The sequence below is a fragment of the Pantherophis guttatus genome, chromosome 18 (genome assembly GCF_059756535.1).
Source record: "Pantherophis guttatus breed Tessera chromosome 18, ASM5975653v1, whole genome shotgun sequence".
Lineage (NCBI taxonomy): Eukaryota > Metazoa > Chordata > Lepidosauria > Squamata > Colubridae > Pantherophis > Pantherophis guttatus.
The window spans coordinates 3,447,501-3,461,724 of record NC_142080.1 but is presented as its reverse complement, the minus strand read 5'-3'; the positions used below and the strand labels follow the sequence as shown (position 1 = coordinate 3,461,724).

At 45.9% G+C, this 14,224-nt stretch overlaps 1 protein-coding gene across 1 annotated transcript; it reads left to right on the top strand.

The window, feature by feature from the left end:
* The first annotated feature begins 289 nt into the window (after window positions 1-289).
* On the top strand, window positions 290-11,754 carry LOC117658868 (lysosomal acid glucosylceramidase-like). The gene is made up of 11 exons (XM_087880687.1): window positions 290-377; window positions 2,554-2,660; window positions 2,799-2,990; window positions 3,073-3,222; window positions 5,197-5,333; window positions 6,261-6,433; window positions 7,094-7,334; window positions 8,130-8,354; window positions 9,402-9,565; window positions 10,261-10,386; window positions 11,068-11,754. The coding sequence occupies exons 2-11, from the start codon at window positions 2,597-2,599 to the stop codon at window positions 11,171-11,173; spliced, it is 1,578 nt and encodes a 525-aa protein (XP_087736813.1). The 5' UTR covers window positions 290-377; window positions 2,554-2,596; the 3' UTR covers window positions 11,174-11,754.
* The last annotated feature ends 2,470 nt before the right edge of the window (window positions 11,755-14,224 follow it).

Sequence of the window (14,224 nt, the reverse complement as noted above, 5' to 3'; positions counted from 1 at the left end):
GACAATTGACATGATCTCTTGTGAGGAGCAACTGCCCGAGGCACTTTTGGGTGATCTCCAGATCTCTCCTTATCCACTTCTTCATTCCTCTGGAATTGCTGACTCAGCTTCAGTTCTCCATTTCTAACTTCCTTTAGTTTCATCCAGGTAATAACTGACATTCGGTGGAAGTTCTTTAATTGTATTTTTCTGGCCAAGCCAGTCAGGTCTTCCAGCTCTCATTTTAGATGAGCGTCGTAAATTTTGCTGCCAGAGCTGTTGGCTTCCCTCCAAGCATACAAGAGTTGAGCTAGCAGCTACGATTGCCTGGTTTTTATTCTCTTCTCCCTGGGAACTATACATCAGCTTTCCAAGTTCTGAAATAAAGCGTCCGACAGGTAGGAATGTCACCTACAATCCTGTGTTTATTACGGTGCCAGGTTAAAAGGAGGGATGGCAGTTTCAGGATCGTAGAATGGAGGGGAAAAGTGATTTCAAGATCACAGAACGGGGAAAATTCTGATTTCCGAAAAATGGGGGAAAAATATGGTTTCAGGGTGCAAATTAGGGGGAAAGTATTTCAGGATTGTGGAATGGGGGAAACAATAATTTCAGGATCGCAGAAAGGAAAAACAAGTTTGAACGGGATTGCAAATTGGATGAAAAGTATTTCAGGGTTGCGAGATGCAGGATAAAGTGATTTTAGGATTGTGGAATAAGTGGGGAATGTTTTATACGGCGCTTTTGACTTGTGCGGCTTGAGGGCTAAACCGTCTTATAAATGCATCAGGGGAACCAACCCGACATATCGATTGTGGTGTAAAACCTCTGGCAATTCAAACCAACATTCCGCCCTCCTAAGTTTTATTATTTTTTTATTGTTTACAAATATATCAAATCAATGCACGAACAGCGTGGCACCTGGATGTCATACATTCTAATACAAATAAAACTAGTAGAATTCATCATAGTTATTACATTCAATCAACTTATATATTTCTAATAATGATACACATTTATATTAAGTTGCAATCCGTCATTGTTCTTTTTTTTTTTGAATTTTAAAAACAAACTTTATTAAGTTTAAAAATATTTTAAAAAAGAAAAAAATATACAAATTTTTCTCAATCATAAAATTATATATACAGTACACAACACCACAAATAAACTAAATATATGTAATTATATATACACACATATATAAACAGTGACTTATTACCTATTCTATCTACCTGACGGTGCTTATTTATTACATTTGATTTTTCCTGAATTTTGTCTTTACCCTTTTTTCTTTTGATTTATCCACTTGTACCATCTATTCCATACTTTAAAATATTTTGAGTCTTCCTTGTCTTTTAATTGTACGGTTAATTTATCCATTTCTGCACATGTATAAATTTTTTGTATTACCTTCTGATCCGTTGGCAAACGATCTGTTTTCCACAATTGTCCTAGTGCCAGTTTAGCCACCGTAATTATATGTAGTGTTAAATATTTTATTGAATTAGAACCAGAAATCTTTTTATTAGGCATGATCAAAGGGAACATTAGAAAGGCAATCGGTCATTGTTCAATTATTCCATGTTTTCTCTTATTTTATTATATAAAAGCGTATACACTAATATTCCCCCTTCTCTTATTTCTGTCTCTTATTCTAACTTTTAATCACGTCACCCTTTATTAAAAGACACTTTCTTTCTATCCTACCTAACTTCTATTCATGTCACCTACCTAAAGAGAAAAAAAAAGGAGAGAGAAAAGCAAAGCAGAACAACATAAAAAAGAAATCATCTATCCATCGTCTCTTGCCCGCTTCAATACTTTAATTGCTATGCTTTTTTTTTTTTTTTACATGCCTCTCAAATTCCTCTCTTGGATCTTTGTCTCTGTCTTTAACATCTGCTTCTTGGCTGTTGATGAACCAACATTTTTAATGGCTTGATTTGCTTTTACAAGCATCGGAAGGACTTTTCGTTGTAGATCGGATGGAAGCACCAGAGCAACAGGTTGCTGATCCCTGACCGAACGGGTCCTTGGGAAGAATAGGCTAAACATCTGGTAGATAAAATCGGTCTAGCTTGGATTCCCAACCTTACAGCAGAGTCACTGGGTGTGGTGGGGGCTACGTCCTGCAAGGAATATTTATTTATTGCTTCGATTTATATGTCGCCCTTCTCCGGACACTCAGGGCAGCTTACAATGCGTTAAGCAATAGCCTTCATACTTTTTTTGTATATACCTGCTTAGTAGGGCTCTCGGCCCCCCCTAAGCGGTGTTCTTTTTTTTATACAAAGTCAGCTTATTGCCCCCCACATTTTACCTACCTCGAAAGGATGGAAGGCTGAGTCAACCTTGAGCCTGGTGAGATTTGAACATGTAGTAATTGCAAGCAGCTGGTGCTACTTAACAGCACTTTAGTCTGCTGCGCCACCAAGGTTCTTGTATAGAATAGATTGGGAGGAGGCGGTAGATTTAGGATTTGGGCTGCAGGAACCATGCATGAATAAATTAACAGCTTTGCAAAGGATGCCCCCCCCCAAAAAAAATCCATCTTTTTTTTTCTTCCCCCTGCAGGCAATTTTCTCTAAAATTCGGAGGCTGATGTTTCAAGGCTGCTATGCAGACACGAAATGCTTTGGGGGCGCTGTTCCTTGTCTTCTTAGGGATGGTTGAAGTCAGAGGTCAGTGGGGAAGCCTTCGGGAAGTCTTTTGTGGGTGGAGCCGGAAGGAAAAGTGGGCGGGGCTCCATTGCGCTGGTAGGCGGGGACTAAATTCACCTACTTTCCCCCCTCCCCTGTCCAATTTTGGTCGATCTCTAGCACGCCAGCCCTGTAGTCCTAAATACCTTCACGCAACTGCAATGGTGTGCGTTTGCAACGCGACGTACTGCGACACGGTGGACCCGGTCTCCCTCCCTGACGTCGGCAGCTTTGTCAAGTACACAACCAGCAGGGACGGCCAACGGTTGGAGCGGAGCGAAGGGAAAACAGCTGCCAAGTCAGGAGCTTCCGGTAAATCTGGGGAGGTTGGACTAGATGACCTGTAAGGGTCCCTTCCTTATTTTGCTCATTCTGTTCATTCTTGTTATCTCAGGTGGAATTTTCTACACCTACGATCCCTCCGTTCGGCACCAATACATCAAAGGCTTCGGCGGGTCGCTCACCGACTCTGCGGCCATCAACATCCTACATTTGTCTTATGCAGCCCAAAACCAACTTCTCCGCTCTTACTTCTCCGAAGAAGGTGAGAAAATTGGGAATGACCCCTTGATAATAATAATAATAATAACTTTATTGTCATTGTACGTGTATACACAGTATACCCATACAACGAAATTTACTTAACACCCAAAGACCAGGCCCAACACACATAACAATCCCGAAACCAGTGGTGAAATCCACATTTTTTTTTACTACCGATTCTGTGGGTGTGGTGTGACTTGGTGGGTGTGGTGTGGTGTGGTTTGGTGGGCGTGGTGTGGCTTGGTGGGCGTGGCGTGGCTTGGGTGTGGCAGAGGAAGGATACCACAAATCCCCATTCTCTCCCCACTCCAGGGGAAGGATATTGCAAAATTTTATTTTATTTTATTTTATTTTATTTTATTTTATTTTATTTTATTTTATTTTATTTTATTTTATTTTATTTTATTTTATTTTATTTTATTTTATTTTATTTTATTTTATTTTATTTTATTTTATTTTATTTCTATACCGCCCTTCTCCCGAAGGACTCAGGGCGGTGTACAGCCTAATTAAAAACACACAGACAGACAAAATTTAAAAATAATTAAAATGATTAAATAAGAGGCCCAATTTATAAAACCCCAAATTTAAAATCCCACTTAAAACCAATTAAAATCTTTACATTGACAGCCCAGCCTGGTGGAACAACATGGTTTTAAGGGAATTCCCATTCCCTCCCCGCTCCTGGGGGAAGGATACTGCAAAATCTCCATTCTCTCCCCACTCCAGGGGAAAGATACTGTAAAATCCCCATCCGACCCCACTCCAGGGGAAGGATATTGTAAAATCTCCATTCTCTCCCCACTCCAGGGGAAGGATACTGCAAAATCCCCATTCCCTCCCCACTCCTGGGGCCAGCCAGAGGTGGTATTTGCCGCTTCTCCGAACTACTCAAAATTTCCGCTACCAGTTCGCCAGAACCTGTCAGAACCTGCTGGATTTCACCCCTGCCCCAAACACCCCCCCACACCCTATCCACCACAAATTCCCCACCCCTAAACCACCCAAACATCCACCCAATGAAATCTAGCCGCTCAGGGAAAGCTAACACCCTGAGGCTCTTATCTTTCTCCAAGCAAGGATGAAAAAAAAAAACCTGGCAGAGTTAAACTGCGTTTACCAGCAGAATGGCGATCTTTGTTTGCGGGCATACGGTCTGAACAATCAAGAAAGTTGTTTGTTTGTTTTTTTAAACCTCGTTTTACTGACTTTACGCACCAATGTTTGATGAGCAGAAAATAAAACTGATTTTTCATTTTGAATTGAATCGATTTATCCCCGGGATGCTCGAGAATGAATGAAAAAGGAAGAGAGCAATTCAGGGCAAATTCAGTGAGAACGGATGGACTGAAAGGCATAGCAGGAAAGGAAAAAGCAAAGGGAGGGAGAAGGAATGAGATGCTCCCTGACGAAGAACCATCTTTATGAGATGGTATTGATGGCGTCATTATTATTATTATTATTACTTATTATTATTATTGGTTAATCTTTAGTGAGATTCACAGCCTTTGAGGCTGGTTAATAGCTCAGCAGCTCGAGTCCTAACCAAGGAGCTAGGAACTGTTAAGGTGTCGTCGGAGGATGTCAGCTGTTCCGAGTAAGGTGGTTTTTTGTAGAGTCAAAATGTTCAAGTCCGGCAAATTTAGAATTTATAAATAGCGGGGTAGCCCTTTGGGTATTGCTCCGAGGGCTCCAATTGCAATCGGGACAACACACGATTTCTTTTTCCACAGTCGCTCAACTTCAATTTGCAAGTCCCGGTACTTTGTGATTTTTCTTCTTCTCTTCCTCCTCCTCCTCCTCCTCCTCCTCCTCCTCCTCCTCCTCCTCCTCCTCCTCCTCCTCCTCCTCCTCCTCCTTCTTCTTCTTTCATGGACGTAAGTTTTGTATCCTTTTTTTCTTCCTTTTTCTGATTGTGAAAATCAGAAGACTGGAATATTTTCCTCTCTCTCTCTCTCTCTCTCCGCTTCTGCAGGAATTGAGTACAATTTGCTGCGTTGGCCCATTGGCTGCTCCGACTTTTCCACGCGGCCGTATACTTACGATGACCGCTGCGTGAATGACTTCGAACTGAAGTGTTTTGAACTGGCCCCCGAAGACACCAAACTTAGGGTGAGTTCGGCACACCAAATAGAGTTGTGGGGTCCTGGGTGCTCTGTGAGCTTGGTGGTTTTCTCGCAAACGTTTCATGACCCAACTAGCTAACATCATCAGTGCTAGAAGGAGGTGGCGTTTGGGAGGAAGAGGAGGAGGAGGAAAGGGAGGAAGAGAAGAGGAAGGGGAAGGGGAGGAGGAAAACTGTGGGATCCTTGGTGCTCTCTAAGCTTGGTGGTTTCCTTGAAGACGTTCCATTACCCAACTAAGTAATAACATCAGTGTTAGAAGGGCGAGGGGTTCAGGGAGTAAAGGAGAAGGGGGAGGAGGAAGGGGAGGGGGAGGAAGGGGAAGGAGGTTGCTTGCCTAACAACCGCTGGGAAAAATGTTGATGTCAGCGTTTCAACGCTGGCATAGAGAGCAGAGGAGAGCGAGAGATAAACTCTGAAACTTTTGCCTGCTAAATCCCTTTGAAGTCGGGTTGTCGTGGAAATGAGGGGAGGGGGCACATTCCTGGGAAATGACGAGGAAAAGAAGTCTGAAGAATGACTTGGAAGGCAGCCAATGAGAAGCAGAGATTTGGGGATCGGAAAGGGAGGGATTGGGGGGGCAAAAGGTCAGTCTTGTCCGCGTGGAGTCATGATCCAGTGGCTGTGCTCAATTAAAGAAAGATTTCCTTAAAGATTGGCAGTTTGGAAATTCATTTAATTTTGAGATAGCATCGCAGTCTGACAGTTGATCAGTTGGGTTGGTAACCATTTTATGCCTGCTACAGCTTAACAACCGTAATGGGCAGGCTCCATGGCGGTCATAACTGGAGGACTGCCTGCAGAGCTCCGGGATTAACACGGTCAAAGTCAACAAACCCACAAGGAGATGGTGTGAACGGTCTTGTGGAGCGTCGATCAGGCCATCCCCGGAAACAGTTGTTGTCTCTCTCCACAGATCCCCCTGCTCCATCGTATCATGGCCCTCACCGGGAGACCCCTCTCACTGGTCAGCAGCCCTTGGACCAGTCCTGCCTGGCTAAGGGTCAACAACAAGGTTTATGGCAAATCCAGGATAAAGGGAGAACCAGGCGATCGCTACCACAAGGCCTGGGCTCGTTATTTTATCAGGTAATAAATAACTTTTTCAATCTCGTCTGCTTTAGGAACGGCTTCTTAAACTTTGAATTTAGCAGGCTCCTCCCCTAGCCAAGTCCCGCCTGCTTTGTGGCTCCGCCCTTTCTCAAACTCCTCCCCGAATCGTGATCTGGCCCCACCCACCGACAGACGTTTTTGAGAGTCCCTGTAGATAGAGATTAAGAAATCAGTGGGACAATATGCCCGGAGAAGTTTAGTCCCTTCTCTGTCTCCACACCCTACTCTGGAGAAGGATGGGGATATTTCCAAGCTGATCCTATCTCTGTCAGCGTTCCAGCGCTGACATATGAAAGGAGAGGAGAAGCTTGAACTTTTGCCTACTTAATTCCTTTGAAGATTCTGTTTCCTCGGAGATGGGAGGAGGGGGGGGACATTTCTGTGATCTGATGGAGATGGGATGAGGAGAGTGGCTAGGAAGATAGCCAATGAGACGCAGAGAATTGGGGATCGGAAAGGGAGGGATTGGGGGGCAAAGGTCAGTGCTGACCGCGAAAGAGCCAGGGACAGATCACTATGCTCAATAAAGAGAAAATTTCCTCAAAGATCGGTAGTTTGGAAATTCATTTATTTTGAGATAGCATCGAAACTTGACAATCGCATTTTTACAACATTATTCTGATTTTTTGAATTTAGATTCTTTGAGGAGTACGCCAAATACAATATTACTTTCTGGGCATTCAGCTCTCAGAACGAACCTGTCACGGCCCTTTTCATAAGTCGGGAAGATTTTCCTTGCAATTATTTCTCGCCGCAAGATCAGCGCGACTTTATCATTCAAGATTTGGGGCCCGCCCTTGCCGCCAGCCCTCATGCCGATGTCCGCCTGATGATCCTTGATGATGGGAGGTGTCACTTGCCGAACTGGGCCGACCAGGTGGGTTCCCAAAAATTCGGGAAGGCCAGAAACCGGCCTGTTTCTGGCCACCAGAGGGCCTTCAGAGCCTGGTGAGGCTCCTGGAAGCTTGAGGATAGCCTCCGGAGCCTGGGGAGGGCAAAAAAATCCCCCTCCATCATGGTGCAGGAGGCCAAGCCCACCCAGCAACCGGGCAGAGAACCCCTTGCTAAAATTTTTGAAACCCACCCCTCGACGTATCTACACTACGACGGGGGAAATCCTTGACTTACCACCATGTGTTTAGTGACAGATGGCATTGAAAAAGAGTGACTTAGGATCGTTATTCCCAGGTAGCAACTGTGGCAGTATTCCCTATGGTCATGTGATCAAAATTCAGAAGCTTGGCAACTGACCGGAACTTAGGACAGTTGTAGCATCCTTGGCCGACCTTGCCGAAGTCCACAGGGAATCCAGATTCGCTTAACCACCGTGTGACTCACTCTTTCAACTGCGCCGATTCGCGTCTACAGGACGGTGAGGAAGGGGCAACGTTCACTTCACCCATGTTTCACTTAGCAACGGACGTATGGGGCTCAACTGTGGTCATACGTCGAGGATGACCTTGTACATGCTGGTTGCCAATTTTGATCATGTGACTGTGGGGAAGGTGCAATGGTCGTAAGTGTGAACCACAATCATCGGTCGATTTTTTTTCCCCCAGCACTGTTGTAACTTTGAACAAGTTTGAAAGTAACTTGTAACTTTAAACGGGCTGTTGTAAGCCGAGGACTGCCGGGATTGAAGCTCCTTTTCCTTCCCTCTGTACCCTGACAGGTGATTGGCAATAATACGGCGGCAGCCTTCGTATCCGGCATTGGCATTCATTGGTATTTTGACTCGGTCACCCCAGCTGGACTTACTCTGGACGTTACCCATCACCTGTACCCCGATTTCTTCCTGCTCTACACCGAAGCTTGCAATGGTTATCTGGACTGGGACATGAAGGTTATACTAGGAAGCTGGGAGAGAGGCACCTATTACAGCAGCAACATCCTGACGGTAAGGGGACCCCCTTGCTACGACCAAAAATTCGTAGCCCTTCGACGATAAGAAGGGCAGGAATGGACGTCAAAACGTCCTCGCAGTTTCTGGTTCTTCAAAGGGTGTTGTAGAATCTTTGGGAAGCTGAGCCAGTACACTAAAACTCTGCTTTAGGGAGGGGTGGGCTTGAGGATAACAGAATAACAGAGCGGGAAGGGACCTTGGAGGTCTTTTAGTCCAACCCCCTCCTCAAGAAGGCAGGTGGGAGGGAAAGAGGGAGGGAAAGGTATCTTGGAAGTCTTCTATCCAACCCCCTGCAGAAGGAAGGAAGGAAAAGGAAGGAAGGAAGGAAGGAAGGAAGGAAGGGAGGGAGGGAGGGAGGGAGGGAGGGAGGGAGGGAGGAAGGATAACACAGTTGGAAGGTCTTCTTGTCCAATCCTCTGCAGAAGGAAGGAAGGAAGGAAGGAAAAGGAAGGAAGGAAGGAAGGAAAAGGAAGGAAGGAAGGAAGGAAGGAAGGAAGGAAGGAAGGAAGGAAGGAAGGTTAACACAGTTGAAAGGTCTTCTTGTCCAATCCTCTGCAGAAGGAAGGAAGGAAGGAAGGAAGGAAGGAAGGAAGGAAGGAAGGAAGGAAGGAAGGAAGGAAGGAAGGAAGGAAGGAAGGAAGGATAACACAGTTGGAAGGTCTTCTTGTCCAATCCCCTGCAGAAGGAAGGAAGGAAGGAAGGAAGGAAGGAAGGAAGGAAGGAAGGAAGGAAGGAAGGAAGGATAGCAGAATAATAGAAGCAGGAAACTCTATTCCATTTCAGACAAGTGGATGTCCAATCTCTCCTTAAAACCTCTAAGTGTTGGAGCAACCATAACTTCTGGGGGCAAATTCTGATCTTTAGAGAACCTTCCCTCTCTAGTTTTCCCCGAGTCCAAGGCAGACCATGGTCTGAAGTTTGATTCTTTCATAGTTTGCTCCACCCAGAAATGTCTGCTTTTTTCCCCCTGGCTTTCAAAGGGAAGGGAGATTCGGGCTGTAATGCAACCGGTAGAGCCCCTGATGCTTTTGGTCTCTGCAGAATCTCAACCACTTTGTCACCGGGTGGATTGACTGGAACTTGGCCCTGGACATGGAAGGGGGTCCCAACTGGGTGGACAATCCCGTGGACAGCCCCATCATTGTGAACCCCCTCAAAGATGAATTCTACAAACAGCCCATGTTTTATCACCTGGGACATTTCAGGTAAACTCATCATCTGAGACCGGTTTTGCAAAGTGGGGAGGAAAAGGAGGATGAGGAAAAAAGAATAATACAGATGCCATATAGAATGGACTCATCCAGTGGCAGGGAGTTCCGCAGGCTTGCCGAGGAAGTGATGGAGGGAAAGAGGCAGTTTTGCATTTAATCGTTCGTGTATCGGATTAAGTTACCAGTAGTCTGCGACTGAAGGGGACGCGATGGCTCAGTGGCTAAGACGGTGAGCTTGTCGATCGAAAGGTCGGCAGTTCAGCGGTTCGAATCCCGAGTGCCGCATAACGGGATGAGCTCCCGTGACTTGTCCCAGCTTCTGCCGACCTAGCAGTTCGAAAGCACTTAAAAAAAATGCAAGTAGAAAAATAGGGACCACCTTTGGTGGGAAGGGAACAGCGTTCTGTGCGCCTTTGGCGTTGAGTCACGCCGGCCACATGACCACGGAGACGTCTTCGGACAGTGCTGGCTTTTCGGCTTTGAAACAGAGATGAGCACCGCCCCCTAGAGGCGGGAACGACTAGCATGTATATGCAAGGGGAACCTTTATCTTTTACCTGTCGCTTAGCTCCCAAATTTTGATCATGTGACCATGGGGGAATACTTACAAGGGTTGTGTGAGAACCAGTCAATATGGACTATCTGTACTGATCTCGGTCCAATAGTATCGTCTTCTCTTTTCCGGCCAGCAAATTCATCCCTGAAGGCTCCGTGCGAGTTGCTCTCACCTCCAACTGCTTCTTTGAGATGTGTAAGTTGAAGACTTCAGCTTTCCTGAGACCCGATGGCGTTGCAGTAGCCGTGGTGCTGAACGAGTAAGTGGAGAGGGTCTGGAGGACCCCGAATTGGGAATACGGTGGGCTGGTGTGAAGCTTGGGAGATGGAAAAAGACGAACAATTAGATAAGAGACAGCGTAGCCCATGGCTGCATAAAGGGCAGAGAAAGAAACTCGGACGAAACCTTCCCTAGTTTCTCAGTCTGTAAAACAGACAGTGAGAGATGTGTAATTCCAGACTTGCAAAATTGTCGTCAGCCTTCCAGACAGGAAATACAACTAAACAAGCTAATTGTCAGGTTTCGAAGTCGTCTCAAATAAATTGCATTTCGAACAAAGTCTTTGATGAAAAACTTCCATTTATTAAGCACGACATTCTAACTCCGACTCCATCGTAGCCAACACTGACTTCCTGACCCAAAACCCTCCTTTTCCTTTCCCCACTCCTCTGCACTCATTGGCCATCTTCCAAATCACGCTACCCCTAATCTACTGCTCCAGCTCAAAGGAATTTCCCCCCTCCCATCCATCTCCTAGGGGATATTATCTCCAGAGAAAATAAGTAGGTGAAAAGTCCAGACGCCTCCGCTTCTCCTTCTTATGTCAGCACTAGAGTAAATGCAGCTTGAAGTGCTGACACTAATTCTACTTCATTCTACTTTATTGTACGTTAACAGAATCTCGCACCTCCTTTGACCAGAATTTCTCCTCTCTTTTCAGCTGGTTTGTCGATATTTCTTTTACTATCTCGGACGATCGGGTGGGTTACATTAAGGACCGTGCGAGAGCTCAGTCCATCCAAACCTACCTGTGGAGGAGGTCCTGAGATGGGGAAGGAAATTGGCTTCTCGCTCAGGAATAGCAGGCTCAGAAGAGAAGAGACCTTGTGTCACAGCCCACGATTCGCACATTGAAGAAGCGGCTCCAGCTAAACCAATGGGAACATCAGCCTCAGGAGACCTCAGGCTTGGCCGATTCACACAAGTTCCATCACAACAGCTGGAGCAGTCTAATGATGACGTTCGGTCCTTAGACATGGACCATAGAGCAGAGCGAAGATGCTCAGTGAGGCTCCTTGCCAAGCAACGGGAATAACTTTCTTAATTAAAGACAGCTGGCTGTAGACTGATTTAAGAGGCACCCCTGAACCATATTCCTCTTCTGGTCTTCTGTTGTAGTGTGTTATTCCTGGGTTTCTGCTTGTGATTCCCGAAACCCTGATCTTTGGACTGTTTGACAAATCTGATTTGGCTCTCTGAACTTTGGACTGGATTTTGACTATTCTTCTGCGCGCTCCTTTTGAGAACAAAAGTACTCCGGAAAGCTTTAATTTGTTGATCGATATTTCTTCCCTTGGGTGCTGTCAATCTGGCCAACCTTGAGTAAATGGCTTTCCTGACCTACTAACTCTGTGTGTGTGTGTGTGTATTTGTGCGTGTATGAGTTTGAGACCTGAAATAGGACACTTTGGATGAATCCATCATTCGGAATAGACCTGAAAGGAATCTTGGAGGTCTTTTGGTCCAACCCCCTGCTCAAGCAGGAGACCCTAAACCCGTGATGGCGAACCTATGGCACGCGTGCCACAGGTGGCACGCATAGGCATATCAGTGGGCACGCGAGCTCAGCTCCGCCAGGTGATTTTCGGGTCTTCTGGATCCATCAGAAGTAGGGAAACGGGCTGTTTTCAGCCTCCGGAGAACCTCCAGGGGGATGGGGAAGGCTGTTTTCGCCCTCCCCAGATTCCTAGAGAGGCCCTGGAGCCAGGTGAGAAAGAAAAAAGGGCCTCCTGGGCCATCGCATGCCAGGAGCATGGGGAGTGGGGGGATCATACATGTGGGGTTGGGGCGCATAGAATTATGGGTGTGGCCACACACACATGCGACCCCCCCCCCGCTCCTCCCTCCTGGCACGTGATGGCAAAAAGGTTAGCCATCACTGCCCTAAACCATTTCAGACACGCAGCCTTCCAGTCTCTTCTTAAAAGGCTCCAGTGATGGAGCACCCACAACGTCTAGTGGCAAGCTGTTCCACTGGTGGATTGTCCTCATTGTTAGGAAATTTCTCCTTAATTCCAGCAATTCTTAATTGCTTCTCTCCTTGATTAGTTTCCATCCATTGCTTCTTGTCCTGCCTTCGGGTGCCTTGGAGACTAGGTTGACTCCTTCTTCTTTGGCCCAAAAAACGGCCGGAAAATGGCCTGAAAAAAGGCCTGAAAATAATCTAAAAACCAGCCCAAAAACCAACCCAAAAATGGCCAGTTTTTCGGACTTTTTTCAGGCCATTTTCAGGCCGTTTCCTGGTGAAGAACAGCTGGCCACGCTGGAAAGCAGCAGAGCTGCTGGCGACACACGTGCCCACAGAGAGGGGTCTGTGTGCCACCTCTGGCATGCATGCCATAGGTTTGCAATCACGGCTCTAAAGAGTCAGGACCAATTTGAAGGCACAGAAAAATACCGTATTTTTTCGGAGTATAAGAGGCACCTTTCCCCCCCCCAAAAAAAGAGGGTGAAAATCTGGGAGCGTCTTATACTCTGAATGTAGCCCTGCCCAGCTCCTCAAACGGAGGTTTCAGAGGCTGGAAAAAGCATCAGAAATGAAGCTTCGGAAAAGAAGCCTCCAAACAGAGCTTCAGAAATGAAGCCCCCAAACAGAGCTTCAGAAAAAAGCCTCCAAACAGAGCTTTAGAAAAAAAGCCCCCAAACAGAGCTTTAGAAAAAAAGCCCCCAAACAGAGTTTCAGAAAAAAAGCCTCCAAACAGAGCTTCAGAAAAAAAGCCCCCAAACAGAGCTTCAGAAAAGAAGCCCCCAAACAGAGCTTCAGAAAAAAAGCCTCCAAACAGAGCTTCAGAAAAAAGCCCCCAAACAGAGCTTCAGAAAAGAAGCCCCCAAACAGAGCTTCAGAAAAAAAGCCTCCAAACAGAGCTTCAGAAAAAAAGCCTCCAAACAGAGCTTCAGAAAAAAGCCCCCAAACAGAGCTTCAGAAAAAAGCCCCCAAACAGAGCTTCAGAAAAGAAGCCCCCAAACAGAGCTTCAGAAAAAAAGCCTCCAAACAGAGCTTCAGAAAAAAGCCCCCAAACAGAGCTTCAGAAAAGAAGCCCCCAAACAGAGCTTCAGAAAAGAAGCCTCCAAACAGAGCTTCAGAAAAAAAGCCTCCAAACAGAGCTTCAGAAAAAAGCCCCCAAACAGAGCTTCAGAAAAGAAGCCCCCAAACAGAGCTTCAGAAAAAAAGCCCCCAAACAGAGCTTCAGAAAAGAAGCCCCCAAACAGAGCTTCAGAAAAAAAGCCCCCAAACAGAGCTTCAGAAAAAAAGCCCCCAAACAGAGCTTCAGAAAAGAAGCCTCCAAACAGAGCTTCAGAAAAGAAGCCCCCAAACAGAGCTTCAGAAAAAAAGCCCCCAAACAGAGCTTCAGAAAAAAAGCCCCCAAACAGAGCTTCAGAAAAAAGCCCCCAAACAGAGCTTCAGAAAAAAAGCCTCCAAACAGAGCTTCAGAAAAAAAAGCCCCCAAACAGAGCTTCAGAAAAGAAGCCTCCAAACAGAGCTTCAGAGGCTTTTTTTCCCGAAGCTCTGTTTCGGAGGCTTTTAGAGGCCGGAAAAAAAGTTTTTTCTGAAACAGAGTTTCAGAGGCAGAAAAAAAAAGCAAGGCACAGAGCTCACAACCGAGGAACCTGTTGCTAAAATTCACCTCTGGGAACAGCTGATTGGGGGTATTCGGGGAGGCCGATCCACCCGCCAATCAGCTTTTTTAAAATTTTCCTCCCCAAAAACTAAGGCGTGTCTTATACTCTGAAATATACGGTAAATTTTAAAAAATGCTATATTCTTTGGCCTGCAGGGGGCGCTGGCAAGACTCAAGAACCAACAGCATTCCAAAAGG